Source organism: Dermacentor silvarum, chromosome 1 (assembly GCF_013339745.2).
Source record: "Dermacentor silvarum isolate Dsil-2018 chromosome 1, BIME_Dsil_1.4, whole genome shotgun sequence".
In the NCBI taxonomy this organism is placed as follows: Eukaryota; Metazoa; Arthropoda; class Arachnida; order Ixodida; family Ixodidae; genus Dermacentor; species Dermacentor silvarum.
The window spans coordinates 111,570,397-111,590,418 of NC_051154.1; the positions used below are offsets into that span (position 1 = coordinate 111,570,397).

Below are 20,022 nucleotides of genomic sequence, written 5' to 3' on the forward strand. Positions count from 1 at the left end.
GGAAATCAACGCACCTCCACCACTTGTGAGACGACGCCCGGGACGAAGGCAGAGCTCTTGTATTGTTACACAGCGCGAGACAGCCCACGAACACCAACCCGACAAAATTATGATGATTATGAGGATGGGTATATACACATGAAGACGATGATGAACTGCACAGTTAACGCTCACACTATATTTTAAGCAGTTGTTTAACTTGTGTACTAAAGCCTGTACGATGGTAACAATTAAACGCTAAAGGAGGCTAATCACTGGCATACAATGAATTTTCCAAGGCAGATTATGTTAAAATAAGAAGGTGGAACGTGCTTCGGAGCCTAAGGGTTCGACAAATCCATTCACTACTCATTGTTTCTATGCTATAGACACTTTCGCTGTTTACAAACATAGGCCCTGGACGGCTTCTGGTTATGCCCACTGACATGGTGAAGTTTGCGGCAAGTTGTACAAATATATATAATGGTATTGAGACATTATACGCCTTTATTTTACGTTAAAACGTAATAAGGGACTTTCCGTACATAGAAACAACTCAAAAACAAGCGTTCTCCGTTTCGGCGTAGTAGACTGATAAGGCACGTGACAGAAGCCTCTTGGGGCCACCGGGCTCGCCACTGTTATCGCGCGCGTAAAACCGTCTATACACTCTTAATCTCATTCCACATAGGTTTGACTGAGTAAGTTGAAGATATTTGCAATAATGTTCCACTTGCTATGCTATGTGAAACGTATGTGGGACGAATGTCCTTGACCGTCGGCCCATTTCATCGGTCGAGGTTCTTCTCACTGCTGCTATATAACACCTTAAATCGCGTTCCACCTAAGTCTGAATAAGGAAGAGGAACATCTTAACCTCGCTTCGCTTGGGTTATAGCAGCTAAATGGAATATTTTTGCAAAAATGTTCCATTTACTTGGCTGAACCTATGTGGAACTAGATTAGGAGTGTTGATGAAGCGCTGCACTGGCAGTAGTGCACAGACAGTAGCCACCAGGTTGTCTTCAAGTATAGGCTGAATGTGAAAATCGATTAGTGATGCCAGAGGCAATTGACTCGGCGTTATCAAGAATTTAGTGGCCATACTGTCCGCACCCAGCATGGAGCGCGTTCCCTTCGTTCGCAGCCTGTTGGAGAGAAACAATTCTGTGTGGTGCGCACATGAGCTTTTTCCTTTCTTACCCCCTCCCCCCCCCCTCCCCCTTAAATTTTGCGGGTTCTTCTTTAAACAGGAAGGAAGGAGCTACACAAAAGGTTGTCCGCTGCAAAAGACTAAAGCTGATGTTTTCAAGCTTGCTTCAAAAACCTACGTATTTTCATAGTGGCTTTACGGTTACCCACTAGAAATTTGGTTTGAAAATATGTGCTAACATTTTATTGAAGGAGAACACAATAGCACCGCAGGCTTCTTGAGACGGCTAATAACATGGTGTCCTGGGTTTCATCCATTCATAGAAGGCTTCACTTTCTTAAAATAAGAAAAACGCTACTGCATATTATCTGGGACACTCTCACTATCCGTAGCTTAAGTACAGCAAATGCCGGCTTTCGCCGTGCCGTTGATAGCTGACTGAACTCGCAGGACGAGCTTGGAACGGGAAGGTCTGGCAGAGCCGTCATTCTTGGCTTGACTGTTGTCTTGGCCTGTCTGTTGCATATTTTGTCAGGCCTTTAGTTCATGCGCTGCTTCGGACTTACTGTATATTTTCGCAACAGGCGGCTATCACGTGGCTTGGCTTACGCATGCAAATTTAGTAACCTCGGGACAACTTTCGAGTTCTGTGCAGCACGTCACGTAATGCAACGCATCCTCTTCTGACCGACTGCCTAAGGTGAAAATAGAGGGTATTTTTTTAATACCTTCATCGGTAAACACTGGCCACACGGGACGAACAAACTATGCAAAGGTCAGTGCACAGGCTCGAACTGGCTGAACGCAAAACGGGACTGAATTGGCTGGGCAAACTGTCCGCCTATATTTTTCTTTTTTTTGGTATTTGCCTGAACCACCCTTTATTACCATTATTATCTGGCAAAGACAATTTTTCTAACCTGTACGCCTAGAGAACAAATATATACATTGTGCACTACCGTTATGTGCACGACCGTTATGATGAATTCACTCGACATTTTTCTTCCACTAGAACGGCGAGGGCGCTAGCTCTCATAGCAAAAATGATTGCTACTTCAGCATTGCAAGGACTTACTAGACTTGTGTTTTGGGTTTCGTTGAATGATGGTCCCGCCAGGAAGACAAGCGGGTCTCACAGGTCTGCAATAACTTAGAAGACGGGCGTACGCACGACAGTGTTTATGTTTCAATGTGTATGCATGTGACTGCTGTCCTGCAAGAAGGAATGCGCCATCTGAAGAAGAGTTTACCCGGTAGAGCGATGAAGGCGTCTCCTGGGACTCCTTCTCGATGGTGGTGCGGACCTCCTTGGTGACGCCCGAGAAGGGGTCCTTGATGTGCTCCACCGAACTCTTTACCTCGCGCATGGTGTCGGGACCCTTGTCCTGCATTGTACATGGAAAAGTAGAACCATTAGGTAGGCTATAGTATGCATTTCTTTTTTTTTCGCTAGGATGTTTTCAAATTTTGACTTCCGCAGCCACACATAGGGTGAACTTCGCGTGCATTTTGTAAATGTTTCGGCAGCAAAAAAGAAACAATACCGCTCTGTGCTAGAGCGCGGCTAGGCCCGTAGAAGCTATCTCCTTATCCCTATTTTGATTAGTGACCCGTGCGATATATTATTCGGGACAAACGACGTTCTCCTATTGAAACCACGCTTGTTTACATCTTAAAGCTCCATGGCCAAGTCTATGTCCCGAATTACTGGACTTATGGACGCTTCTCTGAAAATTACCTTCCGTGCAATGCAAGAAGTTCAAAAGAAAAAAAAAACAACTAGAAGTACAGAGGGAACAAAGCAATTTTTTGTTTTGTATGTTAAGTGTTTTCGTATGTTAAACACAGTAGATGCTTAAAGACGAATGCGACACTTTTGTGTGTCACGATATATACTACCTGCCTGACGTGCAAGTATTGTACATCCGAAATTGATCTACACAAGTGCGTATGTGCCCGCACAGGTGAATCAGATTGTGCGTCTATAAAATGCATACAGTAGTACCGTAGGAATAAAGATGCAGATATCTGCATGCAGAGTTTCTTGTATAACATAACTCCGGGCACTGGCAGCGGCGCTCTGATTGTTCGGCCACCGTCCACACGGACATTGCATACCTCTGATGTCTTTCTCAATTCCTTCATTTAACCTTTCGTACTTTCTGTACGGGATTCAACATAATACAAGCTGCCTCCCTGATTTCGCCCCCCCCCCCCCCCCCCCCACACACACACACACACACATTTTCTTGACATTATGTAAGGAATTGTGGGCGCACAAATACGGCGCCAGATACTCCTTAGCTCTTGCATTATCTTTAACCAAAACATTGTTTTGCGTTTTGCATAATCAAATAAATGAATTGCAAACGGTATCTGGTGCCAGATTCACAATGATTTTCATTTGCATTTGTCATTAACCTGCAGCCTTTACTTATCCTCTCTATCACAATTAGACAGGTCTTGTTCTTGAAAATCTCTCGAACTTACGAAGTGCTTCATGAATACCGGTCCTGATTAGAAACGTAATTTTACTGCCATCTGCCTGCTCCTTAAAAAGAAATACTTATCTCTACTGCCTACCGATACCTTCGATGAAATCAAGCCAAGCCGACGAGAATAAACTTCATATATATATATATATATATATATATATATATATATATATATATATGCTTGCGTGGCCTCTACTAGACCCTGTAATTACATCTGGGGCCTAGTTCACAAAGGCTGAAAGTTTATAAGCCCTTCTTGCCTGTGTGCGGTCGCCTCCGCCAATATTATGCTCGCTACACGCTGTTTTGTGAACATGAGCCCCGAGATTTAACGGTTTTCGAAAGCTGAGTTATTTACTCAGTATACGCGTCTGGCTATGGCAGCCGCGCACGGAAAAAAAAAAGAAAAAAAAAAGTGGCTCGGTTTCACAAAAGCTTCGGGCGATCAAGCGTCCAATAACGTAAAGCTCTTATGCAAGACCAGTTTTTGTGAATAATAATCACGATAATCCTAACTGTCTGCATGCTCATATTACGACCACATATAATAATACCCTACTTATCGAGTATGTGCGCTAATAAGGGGCTTTCAGCTCGAATGAACGCCGGTCTATTTCTTTATTGCACAATTACGGCAAGTGCATTAAGAAAGGCTGTGTAATATGAAATAAATTAATCGAAAAAAATCAGTCAAAACAAAAAAATTTTTAATTAAGAACTGCTATCGCTGAGGTAAGACGAGTGTCATTTCAATGCGGAGGACGTAAAAAAGTGTGTTTGAAAGAAGAAAGGAACAAAAAGACAAGCAAAACTATCAGCCCCCCCCCTTCTCCTCTGTCCCCGTTACGCTCCCCGCGTGTCACCTGAAAGGGTACGAAAGGCCTCGGGATGTTTCCCAGGTCACTGAGCGGTCCCTTCAGGCTCGGGCCGGTCCTCGGAAGAGCGCTCGTACTGGTCAGCAGGCCCTTCGAAAAGGCGCTACTTCCGGTCGGAGAGATCTTCGGAAAGAATGAGCTTCCGGTCGGTGCTGTCCAAACTGGAGCCGCGGCGGCGGTTTGCGTTTCGGTCTTCGGGTGCGGGTTGTCTTTCGGCTTGTTCTCGTTCTCCTTGTTCTGCTCGTATCCCCTGCACACATGACACCGGAATCGGAAGCGTTGCCGCCTATACTCCACACTCGCGCAGATTCAACTCTGAAAACGAGCAAAATACTATAGCCTGGTCCCGCTATGGACCTGTACTGCCTGTTTGTACGGGTCCCGGCCTCGAGAACTGTGCGCATTAATATATTTCGAGAATCTAGCAAAATAGATCAGTCTAACCAAGAGGAAGGCTGTGTTGCGATAGACTTTGGCACTCAAGATTAAAAAAAATATTATTGGGTTTTACGTGCCAAAATCACGATATCATTATCAGGCATGCCGTAGTGGGGGACTCCGAAATAATTTGAACCACCTGGGGTTTTTTAACCCCAAAATTATAAGTCATATTACTACGAGAATCACAGTATTGATGGTGGATAACTGACCGGAGATATAATCTCATAAGAATTAAATTGGAGGTTGACAGGTATGTTTTACAGGTTGACACACGTATGTCTTTCAGGCTTGGTGACCTGGTTCTTAATTCTCGTTCATTCAATCAGAAAGAATGGCTGACGTGATTAATGCAAATTACAAGGAAAAGAAGCACAGAATAAAACGTCGTACATTAGGTGAAATAAGCAACCACTGTGCGGTGTAAATCAGCGAATAAGGAAGATTTTTTTCGAGCTGTGTGATGGTTATGTGGGAAGCGGAAAGTGGCAGCGCGTGCGCTCAGTTTAAACCGGAATGAGTGTCACACGATTTAAACGTAACAAGGGCAACGACTACCATATTACATCCACTTACACACACTCGTACTCCACGCGCAAAATTTGCGGTTGCGGTTAAGCTAGAAAGCAGGCTTTGTCTGTATGCTCTTCGTTCGACGCCCGAACACTCCTTCTCCATGGTGGACTCATTAGGATAGATTGCAAACCATCCACTGGCTGAAATATGTAGATACCCTGGCCTCAGGCATCAGGTAACCATGAAATGTCATAATATTGGCAGAATCAAATAAATAAATAAATAAATAAATAAATAAATAAATAAATAAATAAATAAATAAATAAATAAATAAATAAATAAATAAATAAATAAATAAATAAAAGTGAATCTATCCACAGAGCTACAAGAGCGCTGCTGTGGTTCTTAATAAGGGACAAGTGGATGCGTGGCCGCTTTGAAATGCGTGGTGAACATTCACATCTGCGCGTCCACCATTCTGCCGATTTTCCCTCTCTTCATTCTCGTGTCCCCTATCTACGTCGACGTCTCTGATGACATAAAAACCAAGCTCAAGCATACATATTTATAAAAATTAAATAATAAATTTGTTAATTTATTTATTATTTATTTATTTATTCCTCTTCAACTTAATGAAGAGCGTTTAAAACAAACAATTGTCCTGCCTTGTATATTGTAAAATATCAAACTGGGTGTGATCCCAGAGAACCTTTTGACAATTTCTTTCTCGCTTGATTTCTCAGACGGCATAGAAATCATGAGCAGAGAGGCAGATACTTTTCATCCAACTTTTTTTAAGCCTTCTATTATGACTGACAGGAATGGACCATGTCACCATGGTGCCGTATAGACCTAATAAATTTATGCGAGAAATAACTGCTGGATGATATAAAAACTAAGCTCAAGGATACTTATTTTTACAAATTAATTAATCAATTTATTTATTTATTCCTCTGTCGTGCTTTAATCCATCACATAAGTGCACATTTCTAATTTTTTTTTTTTGTCTTGGGAGGAGAAGCGGTATGGCAAAGTATGTTGGCAGGACCTGCGTGCTGACATGTCATTACTACTGTAGTAATGAAAAAAGAAAGCTGGATTGGTTGGTTATAAGAACTGTGAAGCGTTATTTACAGGCGTCAATTAAAGATGGCACAGAGCAGGACCAACAGTGAACTTCAACTAGTCGTTTGCTTCATGACAAGTTAGCGTTTTGGAAAAATTCAACTACTAATACATTTAAATTCCCTAGTCAAAGCTATTATTTCGGCCGTTTGTCCTGTATGTACTAAGCAGCGGTAAATCATCTTTGAGAATGTTATGTCGTCAGTAATGAGCAAGTAATATAGGGATGAATTTCAAACACTAACATCGCCCCATGCACGAAGGTGCTAGGTGCATTATATAAATATTGATGATGATCCGTCTTAAAGCAAAGAGGAGGTGCGAATTGCTAATTGTTCGCACCAACAGATAATGCTGTATTAGTAGGCTTCCGATTTTTCACAGTTGGTTTTTAACGAAATGTGGAAGGTATTTTAGAGTTTTTTTTATCGGCTTAAAGATGGATGTAAGTAATTTAAATAATTTAAATTGTTACGTGCCAAAACCACGATCTGATTATGAGGCACGCCGTAGTGCTCAGAAGCATTAATTTCGAGCACCTGGGGTTCTTTAACGTGCGCCCAATGCACGGTACACGGGCGTTTCTGCATCTCGCCTCCATCGAAATGCGGCCGCCGTGGCCGGGATTCGATCCCGCGACTTCGTGTTTAACAACGCAACACCATGCATAGCCGTTAGGCAAACACGGCGGGCATGAGTGTAGTTCTGTGCGATGTTGTGTGAAGATATTAAAAAGCGGATGTTATTGGTAAAAAAACACAAAATGTTTAGAACGCCACCATCACGGGTTCTTGGCATCGGCGACGCGTGTCTGACAGCATTGCATAATGGGGAATTTCATTCCACGTATGAAAAGTGCAACACGATGATAAGAAATACAAAGTGAAGTTAACAGGACGAACTTTTGTTAATATTTTTGTTTGAAAAACGCCTCGCAAAAGTTCAAATAAACGCAAAACACAAACAAACTTTAGAAAGCACGTACGCGTAGTAGAGCAGGAAAATATTTATTTGAAGGTCGGCTAACAACACCACCAAAATAATAATGAAGAAAACACGAATCATAAGCAAGCGAAGTGTTGTACTTGTTCAAAGAGGGAAGCCCAGAGCACGCGTTCCTTTGTTAAGTTATACGCGACCAGCAACCGTGTTTGAACGATGCGCTCGAACTGTTTCAGCGAAATCCGCGTAATTTCAGCGTATAACTTTCGTGGTGCCGCAAGCGCTCTTTGACGCAAGCAGCGACGGCTATACTATGCTTATGCGTCGAGAAAGCTTAGCGATCAAAAGCGCCTTCCACGAAAACAGGCGCGTTCGACGAAAACTGGAGAGCGTATGATAATGCCCTGTTTGAATTTTGCTTTTTTATAGTTTCAGTTTTTTTTAAAATTCAGCAAGGGGAAATATTAGGGGGAACATATTAGGAAAGGGTGATTTCCGGCTCTTGAAAATTACTTTCGACAGTCTGCCTGTTTGCTAAGCGTCGCAAATGACATGTCGTAATCCCATGTGCGCAACGCGCCATTCCTACAGCACAGAAATGAAGGCTGCTGCAGTATCTAGAAAAGCGGCACTGCTGCAACTATCTTAGATACAACCTTAATTTACACTTCATATTTCACAACAACAATCTGCAAGGTCGTCGTGAATCTCCACATCGGGTGCTTCTCATTTCAATGCGCGTTGCCATTTCCTTGCTGCCTGCCTGCACATGCAGGAATGTTTTTTATTGCAATGACGTGCTGTTGGCACAATCCCGAATTGCTTCCCGAGAATGCCTGCGAGGTGTGTTCCGTGACTAGGGAGCAGAGCGTATTGAGTCAAAATAAAGCTACGAGGTGCACGGTGAACAATTAAGGAGAAATATATATATATATATATATATATATATATATATATATATATATATATATAAAGCAATCTCCTGATCACTTCGTTAGGTTTTAGAGATGCGATGGGGCCGGCTCCCATTCTGAGAAAGAGGCACACTTGAACGTCGGCCGCTTTTTGTATGTCTGTATGTCGAGTGGATGCTCTTCACGCTTTCGTCTTCTCGGCTTGAGCCGCGAGAACACGCGGACGAGAAGGCAGTGTTGTCTGAAGCTTGGGAAACAATGACCTTCTTCCAAGCCCCCTATCGTAGCGACGTACTCCTGTGAAGCCTTCGCTTAGGCCCACTCATTTTCTATCTAGTTTGGCTCTTTAAAACAAGAAGTCGCCATTACTGGCTCCATCGCACTGCCCAACTAAGAACAAATGGGAACTAGGGGAGACCATTGCGATGAGGTGTCGAAACACACGGCGGCCGCACTGAAGGCGTTGATGCTTAGTTTTGGATAAATTTTATCAATATTTAAGGAGGGAGATTTTTTTTTGGCTTTCCGGTAAACATAGAAAAGTGGGATGATAACTTGATGCCTTCACTACAGGGTGAAGGACGCTGGTGGAAACTAACCTGCGCACTTGGATGACCAACTCAGGGCAGCCGGACTCAACAATAGCCATGGCTTCATCGTGGCTAAGGTTATCGCATGGCTGCCCATTGATGCTGATCAGCTGGTCGCCTTCGAGCAGCACTTGGTAGGCTTTACTCTTGCGCCGCGTCTGCGTGGAGAAGAGAAAGACGTGCCGGTCAGTGAAGGGCCAGCATGCAGGCCGCTAGAGAGTGTTACATGCACTGAGCCAATGTTTCGCATCACTTTTCTCATTCCGCACCGAAGAGCTATCTGGCAACCTCTTCGGTGAAGAAAACCACTCCAGAATCGCCACAAGGAGGTCACGAAAGAAGAACGCTTTCACGCTTCGGAAATCATCATCATCATCAGCCTATATTTATGTGCACTGCAGGACAAAGGCCTCTCCCTGCGATCTTCTATTACCCCGGTCTTGCGCCTGCCTTTTCAACAGTGGCATGTTACGTCGCGTGTCGGGTATCGATGTGGTTGATGGAATATCAGACCACAAATTAGTGTGCATGGGCGTTAAACTGAATGAAGTGACCAAAACAAAGCGGGAAGAGCGAGTGGTCTCGGTCTTCTCGCGTGCCAATGACGTAGAAATACTAGACACACTTGACTTACATTTTTCTCGATTTTCCACGTTTTCTGAGTCTAGCACTTGTACTGTTGACGCCTTTTGGTGTTTTGTCAAGAACCTTGTACTGCGATGCGGTCAGGACTTCGTACCAACAAAAGTAAAGATTATAAGAAATGTTCGCCCGTGGATTACTATGCCAATGGTTCGCTTGGGAAGAAAAGCGAAAAAGTTAAGAAAACAACATCATCAGATCCCATCCCCGTCGTGCATGCATAAATTCAGTGTCGTGCGCAAAGAGTTGAAAGACAGTATTAAAAAAGCAAAAGATTATTATTATAACGTTACTTTAGAGAACTTCTTACTTTCGTCCCCAGCAAACTTTTGGCAGCACTTTTCTCCTAGAAAGAACTGCTTCCTTAATATGTGTATAAATGGTGCTATTGTTACGAACAAAAAGTAATTGCGGAATCATTTAATGCATTCTTTTGTTAAGTGTTTACCGATGATAATGGTAGAAGGCCATGCCCCCAAACACCTCATGATATTCCACCAATAAGTGACATCTCGATATCTGAGGAAGGAATCTTTTCGCTGTTACTTAATATCGATCCAAAAAAGTCGCCTAGTATAGATAGCATACCTAACGCATTTCTGGTGAGGTATGCTGAATGGTGCTCTAAGTTTTGTGCATTATTTTTCAGAGATCATTTTTTCAGCGCGAGCTTCCCAGCGATTGGAAATTTGCAAAAATTGTTCCTTTACCCAAAACATGAAATACTACCCTCATTTCTTCCTACAGACCTATTTCCCTGCTGTGCTCATGCGCAAAGGTTTTAGAACACATCATATTCAAGCACCTGTCACTTTTTCTCGAAGAACATAATCTAATCAATGACCGACAACACGGCTTTCGTAAAGGACTCTCAACTATCACACAACTACTGGAAACTGTTCACGATATTGCAGCTATTCTAGATAAACAAGGTCAAATTGACATGATATTCCTTCTTCTTTCTGGGGTTTTACGTGCCAAAACCAGTTCTGATTATGAGGCACGCCGTAGTGGAGGGCTCCGGATTAATTTTGACCACCTGGGGTTCTTTAACGTGCACTACAACGCAAGCACACGGGCGTTTTTGCATTTCGCCTCCATCGAAATGCAGCCGCCGCGGCCGGGATTCGATCCCGCGATCTCGTGCTCAGCAGCGCAACGCCTTAGCTGACTGAGCCACCCCGGCGGGTGACATGATATTCCTAGACTTTGAAAAAGCGTTTGATCGCGTTACCCATCCCAAACTTTTGGCAAAACTCAAACCTATACTGAAAAATGATACCTTAATTTCATGGATCGAGGCCTACCTCTCGTATCGAAGTCAAACTGCCACTATCGACAATGTGTGCTCCGATCCACGACCGGTGAAGTCAGGAATCCCTCAAGGTTCAGTGCTTGGGCCACTGTTCTTTTTAAAATTCATAAATGACATCACCCTTGATATTCCGGTTACTATTAAATTATTTGCAGATGACTGCATCCTTTATCAGGAAATATGCAGTCCACACGACCAGGCTCTCTTAAACACAGCTTTAATCAATATATCTTCTTGGTGTGAAGTCGGGCAAATGAAGGTCAACGAAAAGAAGACGGTGGCTATGAGAATGACGAGTAAACGGTTTCCCTAAAAATACGATTATTCTATGAATGGCCAAAAACTATCTTTCGTTGATACTTACAAGTATTTGGGCGCTATACTTAGCACTGATTTTAGGTGGAACGAGCATGTTGCTTACATCGAAAGGAAAGCTATGCAGAAATTGGGATTTCTGAGAAGGTCTCTGCGCAAATCCACACCAAAATTAAAACTGATTGCGTACAAAACTTACATCCGTCCAATTCTCGAGTACTCTTCCGTGGTTTGGGATCCGCATAGCCAAGAAAACATTAAAAAGCTTGAAATGATTCAAAGGAAAGCAATTAGATTTGTTTACAATCGCTACATTTCCTTTACATCGCCCACCGCACTTTTAAATAACGCTAACCTGGATACATTGCAGACAAGACAGGATGATCGCTTAAAAACCATGTTTTAATTTATCATGACAAGCTGCGCATAAACAAGGACACGTACATAGAATCCTTTAATCGTCGATCCACGCGATCTGAGCACCCAAAGAAACTGAGGGAGTATTCTTGCAAGACACGAGCTTTTAAAAATTCTTTTTTTCCGCGCACCATTACTGAATGGAATGCTCTTTCTGCTGATATAGTGAACTGCACTGCTGTTGAGTCGTTCCTGGCAAAGCTGCGACAACAATCCACTTGACCTTACTTCGTCGTACATGCCCCCCCCCCTCCTCCTATCTGGCCTCGCTTAACGCACGCGCGCGCACTATGCTTCAATGTACGTTTTATTGCCTAGTACTTTTTCAGTGTGTTAAAAAAATTTGCTTGGTGTCATGTGTATCTTTCGGTGTTCGAAAGGCGTAATGTTTTGCAAGTTTATCTTGCGCTGTTTATATGTTCACTCGTTGCAGAGATGTTTTTCAAGAGATGTCTGTTGCCGTTATTCTGCCCTGTTTTTGTGCGTGAACGCGTAAGGCTATTGAATTGTTTAATTTCTAGTGTTAGAGTTTCTAATGTTTCAATTTCATGTACTCGTGGAATGAATCATGTTCTCCCTAGTACCTGCTTTGTAGACTTGCTTTGGCAAATTTTCCTGTTGCGCTTCTAGAATTGTCTCTCTTTGTTTTCAAATCTGTTTTTGTGTTTAAATAACGCTAACCACTCCTGCATAAGGCCCCATGTGAGAGGTGGGCAGTACTCCTGAAATAAATAAATAAATAAATAAATAAATAAATAAATAAATAAATAAATAAATAAATAAATAAACTGTCGTTGAAAGGAAAATTGTGCAATAATTGCATTCTACCGATGCCAACATATGGGGCGGAAACTTGGAGGTTAACAAAGAAGCTCGAGAACAATTTAAAGACCGCACAAAGAGCGATGGAACGAAAAATGTTAGGCCTAACTTTAAGAAACAGAAAGAGAGCGGTGTGGATCAGAGAGCAAATGGGGATAGCAGATATTCTAGTTGACAATAAGAGAAAATAATGGAGCTGGGCAGGCCATGTAATGCGTAGGATGGATAAGCGGTGGATTCTTAGACTTACAGAATGGAAACCAAGAGAAGGGAAGCGCAGTCGAGGACGGCAGAAAACTAGGTGGGGGGTTGAAGTTAGGGAATTTGCAGGCGCAACTTGGAATCAGCTAGAGCAGCTTCAGAAATAGGTTCAATAATTGTGACTGTGGAGGAGATTTTATGGTGGCCGCATGATTCGGACAGAAATAACTGAAGATTTTTAAAGCTCTTCCCCCACTTTGTGGTTCATATGTTTCTGGCCATATCTGGGAGGATACTCAACTTGGACCACTAGGTATGCGCTGGCCATGGGTGTCGACAGGGGGATGCAAAAGGGGCACTTGCCCCCCTCCCCCCAAGCAGCACTAGCACCCCCCCCCCCCCTCGCCGCGATGCAATGGGTTTCAACTGGGGTGCTGTGATTACAACAAGATAAAGTTCATCGTACTATCATTTGGCATTGTGGCTGGCAGTGAGACTGCCACTTCGTGTGCCGGCTGATGGATCCGTAAGGTTTCGGATTCACGGATGGCATGGGGATATGCCGTATGTAAAAAAAGAAAAAAAAAAGATCGAAAGAAAGAAACAAACAAAGAGAGAAACCGAAGTACTTATCGCCGACATTGGCGATCCCCTTCGATGGTTTCTGCCGCAATCTGTTTAGGTAGAAGTCGAGTGTACGCAATATTGCAAAAGTCGCCTTTCATAACAAGAAGAATGGCCAGAAAAGACAAACCATGGGACCGTTACTTATAGTTTAAAGCTTTATGACACAGATATCACGGAGATGATCGACCACATTATGTCCTTTGGGATGAAAACACGGCAAAGCACGTAAGGCTGGCAAATGGTCCTTGACGTTTAGTGGAAGCGCATTTACGTTCTGTACACTTATGTTCACGTCGTATACTCTCCTCCGATCATGATACGTTGGCAAATCCTTGTAATGACTGTCACCTTCATCGTCTGGGAACGTGCATCGATATTCGAAAATTCTTGCACGTGTACTGGTTTCCCGGCTAGGTTCTGGCGGAGCCATCCATTTTACGGCCATGCTTTTAAAGCCACTTTGATGATGAGCACTCTTTCTTGGTATTTCTTAAAAAGAGAGCGAGCTACACGTGAATAAAAAACGAAGATGGGAACCCGGCTATTATTCCTGCTTTATTTATTTATTTATTTATTTTATTTATTTATTTGTTTGTTTGTTTATGTATTCGTGGTACTCTTAGAGGCCCTCAGTTGAGATATTACAAAAGGGGGAAGAAAAACGAGGGACAAAAGAGAGAAAAGAAAAAATGCATGTGAAAGTTTAGGATGTTACAGCAGTAAGTAGACGTCTGTGGAAATGTTGAACATCAGACTGTGTGGCAAAGTGACATGGCGAGCTGTTCCAGTCGATAATGTTACGGGGAATCAAGGACCATGCCATAACGTGGCGCATTGCATCGGATACGTTTCAATTAGAAAGGATGCTCACGTTGTGGAAAGAGTGCTGGTGTTGCCTGAAAAAGATCACCGTGTAAGGAAGGGTGATGATACAGTTTATGAAATAGGCAGATGGAAGCGATTCTACGGCGAAGAGATAAAGGTGCATGTTGAGCACGTGTTTTCAACAACGTAACGCTGGTGTGATATGAATAATCAGAAAAAAGAAAGCTACGTAGTCACGCGGTTTTGTAGAGATTTTTTGTCATTAGTTAAATAAGTTTGACGGGAATCCCATATGGCTCATGCGTACTCGAGGTTAAGACGAATTACTGTTTCGTAGGCTAGTTTACGTAAGTTTATCGGGGCATGCTTAAGATTACGTTAATAATGCCAAGAGTACAATTAGCCGAGTCCACTGTGGTGTTTATGTGGTGATTCCATGTTAGATCAAGATATAGGTGAGCTCCAAGGTATTTGTAAGTTGAGATTTGATCGATAACATTAGTATATACATTCTATGAGGTCACTGCTCTAGCATGGTTAGTGAAAGACACAAACTTACTTTTTGTTAGGTTTAATGACATCAGTTAGGATTTGCACCATGTGTTTATTGTGTTTAGGACTTTTTGCAGGGCTTCACTGCCGTTATCGGAAGATCCGTTACGGTATACAACACAGTCGTGAGAAAATAGTTTAATATTGAACGTAATACAGTTAGACAAGTCTTTAATAAATACTAGAAAAAGCAGCGGGAGAAGCACACTGCCTTGAGGCACGCCAGACATCACTCAACTGCAGTTAGAGTTCAATTAATTGATGTGTACCAAAGCCCGGAATTTAAGAATGGTTCAATCCACGTTAGAACCGGCTTTTGAGGTTCTAATGCTTTGATGGTTATCCAACGATTTGGAGGAATTGAGAAAAATGGCATCAGTCGGTAGACCAGCGTCAAATGATAAATGCAGATCGTTAATAAATCTGTGCAGTTGAGTGTCACATGAGCCTTTCGGAAAGCATGCTGGTCTTTGTGTAATATACGATGCTCTTCTAAAGAAGTTAATGACATGTGAGTGCATAACGTGTTTTAAAAGTTTGCAGATAGTACTGGTAAACTATATAGGCCGATAATTTAGTGATGAAGATCGATCTCCAAATTTAAACATCGGGATAATCTACGCTATTCGCCAGTCGTTAGGAATAGAGCCAGTAGATAATGATAGCGTGAAACTTGCTGATGGCACACGAAAATGACCTTCTGCTGAATGCTTAAGTAATGTTTTGTTAGATGCCATTTGAACAATGCCATAAGACGATTTAACAAGACGAAAATTCCAGCATCGTCAGTGACGATATCAGACATGCTGATGTTAGGTCGTGCAGGTATAGATGTGCATGACGCGATGTCTTCACATACGAATACCGAATAGAAAACGTCATTGAGAACCTGAGCAGACTGCGATTCGGGAGTTGTGTCACCACTGGAATTAGTAAGAATTAGGGTAGTGGTGAGGGTTCACTGAGAACCAGAAACGCGACGGGTCATTAACAGCAGATACCCTAAATAATGAGTGTAACTCTACTGACAGGTTGATTTAAGTAGCAACTGATGGTCTTTATCACAGTTTTTGTACCGTAGCCATTGTTACGAACTGTTGTTATTATTGGCCTGTCTGTACAATCACTTCTTTTTATTGTTGAGACGTTGAAGGTGCGCATTGTACCAAGCTATAGATCTGTTGCTTTTTCCAGTGAGGATAAGAACAAAGGCGTTAATCAGACGTCAGAAAGTATCTAAATAGGGTCCAGCTTTCTTCCACTGTTCGAGATGAGTAGGTGCTCATGAAAGGGTCAGTAGACGTGATTAAGTTTAGTTAATTCGATGTAAATCAGCCTTTGTGTAACACCTAATGTGTTTATTAGTAGTGTTTTTTTTGGGGGGGACCGCGAAATTGAGTTTACCCGTGATGACGTGATCGGAAGGGAAATTACTTTTATTAAACCGTTGTACACAAATTCATACGGCGACGAAAATATATTTTTGCAGCATGCAATGAACGTGCTGATTTAGAATATATCACTGTACGGGCATCAAGACCACTCGAAGCGCTTATCTTTGAGCATTCTTACGCAGCGGAACGTACCATGCAGCGAGGTAATGAGTAAAATAGTTGTAACGTTTTAGGGCGGTACCCGGAGAGTCCCGAATTTTATAACGTTGTTCAATGAAGAGTGTGTGCAGACGGTTTGTTTGGTTTTCTGGCACGTAGACTAAGTGAACAGGAAGCATGCTCCACGGACAGGAAACGGTGTCCACAAAAAAAGCAAAGGACACCTCAAAAAAGAGCATGGGACTTCAGGTTAATTATGTACGGAAAAGAAATCTGTATTTCGTCTTGATGAATTTTCAACGATAGTGTTCTGGGACGAGATTCACACACCTTTTCTTTCATAAGTTCGCTTTGCCATTGGCTGGCCGCCTTCGCTAATGATATGTCTGGAATCCGGATTGGCTAAAATTGTTTCTTACGGAACATTCTAGCGTAAGTTTTTGTGAATGTTGGCCCTGATTTGTATAAATGCACCGGTAATAGCAGCTCATTTCTTTTCTTTTTTTAGAGTGTGTAATTTGTCATTATCTTTAGTTCACTTCTTGACTTGCCTGAATTGCCCTGACCTTACACCTAGAAAAATAGGGGAAAAATAGGGAAATAGCCAGCAACCGGCAATGCTGTATGTTCTAAATGTTTTAAATGTATAGCTGGAATAGATGGATAATCAAACCGATTTTTTATTATGGATAGATTACTTATCCTAAGTAAACAATTTTCATGGTTTCAATCCTCGAATCTCGCATATGAATTGTTCTCAGTGTTGACAACGGTACAAGTGCAGCCGTGATTTTACCACAATTCATCGCAGTAATCTTGCGCTGCTTTATTGGACGAATGGCTTTTAGTGATCAAAAAAAGAGAACGCCGATTAGGAAAGAAACTAGTGAAAACTAAAATACGTTCAAATACGTAAACAAAGCTCCCGTCTGGATACGTGTTTGAACTTTTCATTAACATTTTTTTGGGGGTCGGCGTTCTCTTTCTTCATCATGCCACTTTTAAAACAGACAGTATTCTGTCAAACCCTCGATTTTTATCTCTCTTAGTGCATGGACAGCGCAAACTGAAAGGGTTTTGTGATAGGCTTACAAATAATAGCCTGCACAGACGCACTCTTACTCGCCCCGACAGCCTAGCGGCTATGGCGTTGCACTGCTAAACTCGAGGTCGTGGGTGTGATCGTGGCTGCGGCGGCTGAATTTCGATGGGGGCGAAATGCAAAAGCGCTGGTGTAGTCAGATTTACGTGCACGTTTAAGACGCCCAGGTGGTCAGAATTATTTCGGAGCCCCAAACCACGGCGTGTTTCATAATTATATCGTGGTTTTGGCACGTAAAACTTCAGAATTTAATTCTTTTTTTTTTCGGACGCACTCATTCCCACCTCTTCCCACAGCGCACTTCCTTGAAGCAAACAGAAAAGTAAGACTTATGCAAGCCGGCATGAGCTCTGTGCTTTGGAGTGTGCTTTCCAAGGTACATCTAGTTGCCACATAACCCGTAATCTTCGCTCCGCCTTCGCATCCGTACTGGACTCTGCCGACGCGAGGCCACCTTGCTTTGTCGCCTGCAGCTAGGAATGGCTTTTACGAAGCCTTCTTGCGTTTCGCATTGGAATAGCCAACAACGCCTCGCGTGATGATTGGTCGCGAGGGAGCTCTTCAACGCGTTCTGTGTGACGATCCTCGCTGCAATGTACAAGGGCGATCGCTCACTTTGATAAAAGACCATTATCGCAGCAAACCATTTTGGAATACCGGCCTCATTAGCCATTGCAGCTGTGGGCGACGAAGGCACTGGTGCAGTTTTTGAGGATAAGCGACCTACACAAGCGGCTGTATGCTCTGAGTTGGTGTTTGTTGCGCTACAAGTGATCATCTGCTGCGATATTATGCAATGATAGTGACCGACTGTGATCGTGTGTCCACGCTTCCTTTCTCTCTACCTCCACATCTCCTGTTCTCCAGTGTGGGGTATAGCAAACCGGATTTTGCATTGCGGTTAACCTCTCTATCTTTGCCCTTTCTTCTGTCTCTCTCTCTCTCCCGTGTTGTAATAACATGTTCTCAACCCCCATATGCCTAGTGTCCTACATGTAATAAACTGATTTTGTTCGCCATTACACCACACATATCCTGTATTCATGAAGGGTCTGCGCAAACTTTGGTAAGTGCGTAGCTTGACCTTTTCGTGTGGCAAAAGGTGGAAAACCGTGGGCGCACGCACAATTTTGAGCCAAAATGACAGTCGTGATGAGGAGGCGTCATCCGTGTAGATTCTTTCGCCTGAAAGTCACGCTGTAGCAGTAATGATGAAGAAATGAGGGATTAATATGCCACCAGCATGAATATTTCACAGCACAGCATTTTTCTGGCTGACACAGTAGGCAAAACTTTTCAAAACAGAAAAAGTGGTTGACGATTTGTTGCTGGAGAAACTGGGTGCTCAAGTACTCAGTCGAAATAATTCACGGATTGGGAGGGAGGAATTCAGATAGACCGCTGCCTCCAATTCTGCAGTTATATGATGACCTGGAGAAAGTAATGGTTCTCAAGAACTGCTTTAAGCTGAAGGGAAGCAGAGTATCGATTTCTGAGGATTCTGAAGCTGCAAGCAGTCATCTTAGAAACAATATTTGGGATAACGCTTCTGACGAAAGACAAGAGGGCGAAAGAGTGAGGCTGGTTTACGATAAAATTAGAGATGACAATGAAATATTTCAATGGAAAGCACTCAAATGAAGCTTGTACCTGTTTATAAACCCAATAAAGTGATATACAGGCAAATTACAAGGAAGTAGCAATAAAGAACGTCTTGCTGTGTGAATATATATGCGCGCAGCATAGTCGATTAAACGGCGGGTCTTGAAAGTATTGTGTTGCCCTTAACCCAGATGCAATAGTTATCACGGAAACGTGTTTGCGCCGCAATATTAGTGACTTTGAAGTTACACCAGTCGGGTTTATGTAATTCACAGGAAAGGTGAAAAACATATACCAGTCTCGGTGGTGGTGTAGTGATTATCTTTCGTGAATCTTTGAGTAGGCGTTTAGGTTGCCCGACATTGCGGACATAGAATGCGTCGTAGCAGAAGTTGCTTTAGGGGATTTCCACCTTTTGATTGGAGCGTTTTACAGACCATTCACGTAATATTTTTATTTTTGTTTGAGAAACTCAACAAATACCATGCCATTCCGGTAATCTGTTTTTAGTCGGAGATTTTTATAGGATATAGTGCCTGAGAAAGGCTGGCCTACGTTTCGATAGGTGGGCCTATCTTTGTAAAAGGCGACCTTGTCATTCTAGGCAGGTTAGTTTTAACGGGTTAGAAGGGTGAAGTCACGTGCGGTCGATGTCGGAGGCGGCTGGCTGTGAAGGAAGAGACTGAAAAGAAAATGAGCGCTATCGTTTGGCGTTTCTAGGCATGGTTTCTAAGACGTCGGGAAGAGAGCGGGGGTGTGGGGAGGCGGCAGGGAAAAACAAAACAAAACAGAAAACACAGAGAGAGAGTGGCATGGGAGGGTGAAGGGGGGGGGGGGGGTTGGGCAAAGGAGAGGATTGGACGCGTTCAGAGAACTGAACAGAAAGCGTAGGCGTCGTAGACGGTGTGCGTTTGTGGTTTCAGAAGAGTGGTCCGGTGAGCCGGTCAACGCTGGAGCAACAAAAGGACATGAGTTGAAAGAATGACCTGAATGGCCCAGCAGGCAGTGCGCCGGGATTTTTT

The 20,022-nt window shown here is 43.0% G+C and overlaps 1 protein-coding gene across 1 annotated transcript in view; it reads right to left on the reverse strand.

The window, feature by feature from the left end:
* Positions 1-20,022, reverse strand: part of LOC119435085 (synaptopodin-2-like) — a 116,641-nt gene that overhangs the window by 66,911 nt on the left and 29,708 nt on the right. Inside the window, exons 2-4 of the mRNA XM_037702043.2 lie at positions 9,037-9,185; positions 4,491-4,752; positions 2,383-2,517 (exon numbers count right to left, since the gene is read on the reverse strand). Coding sequence (XP_037557971.1) covers positions 2,383-2,517; positions 4,491-4,752; positions 9,037-9,185 — 546 coding nt within the window. The remainder of the gene's footprint in view (positions 1-2,382; positions 2,518-4,490; positions 4,753-9,036; positions 9,186-20,022) is intronic.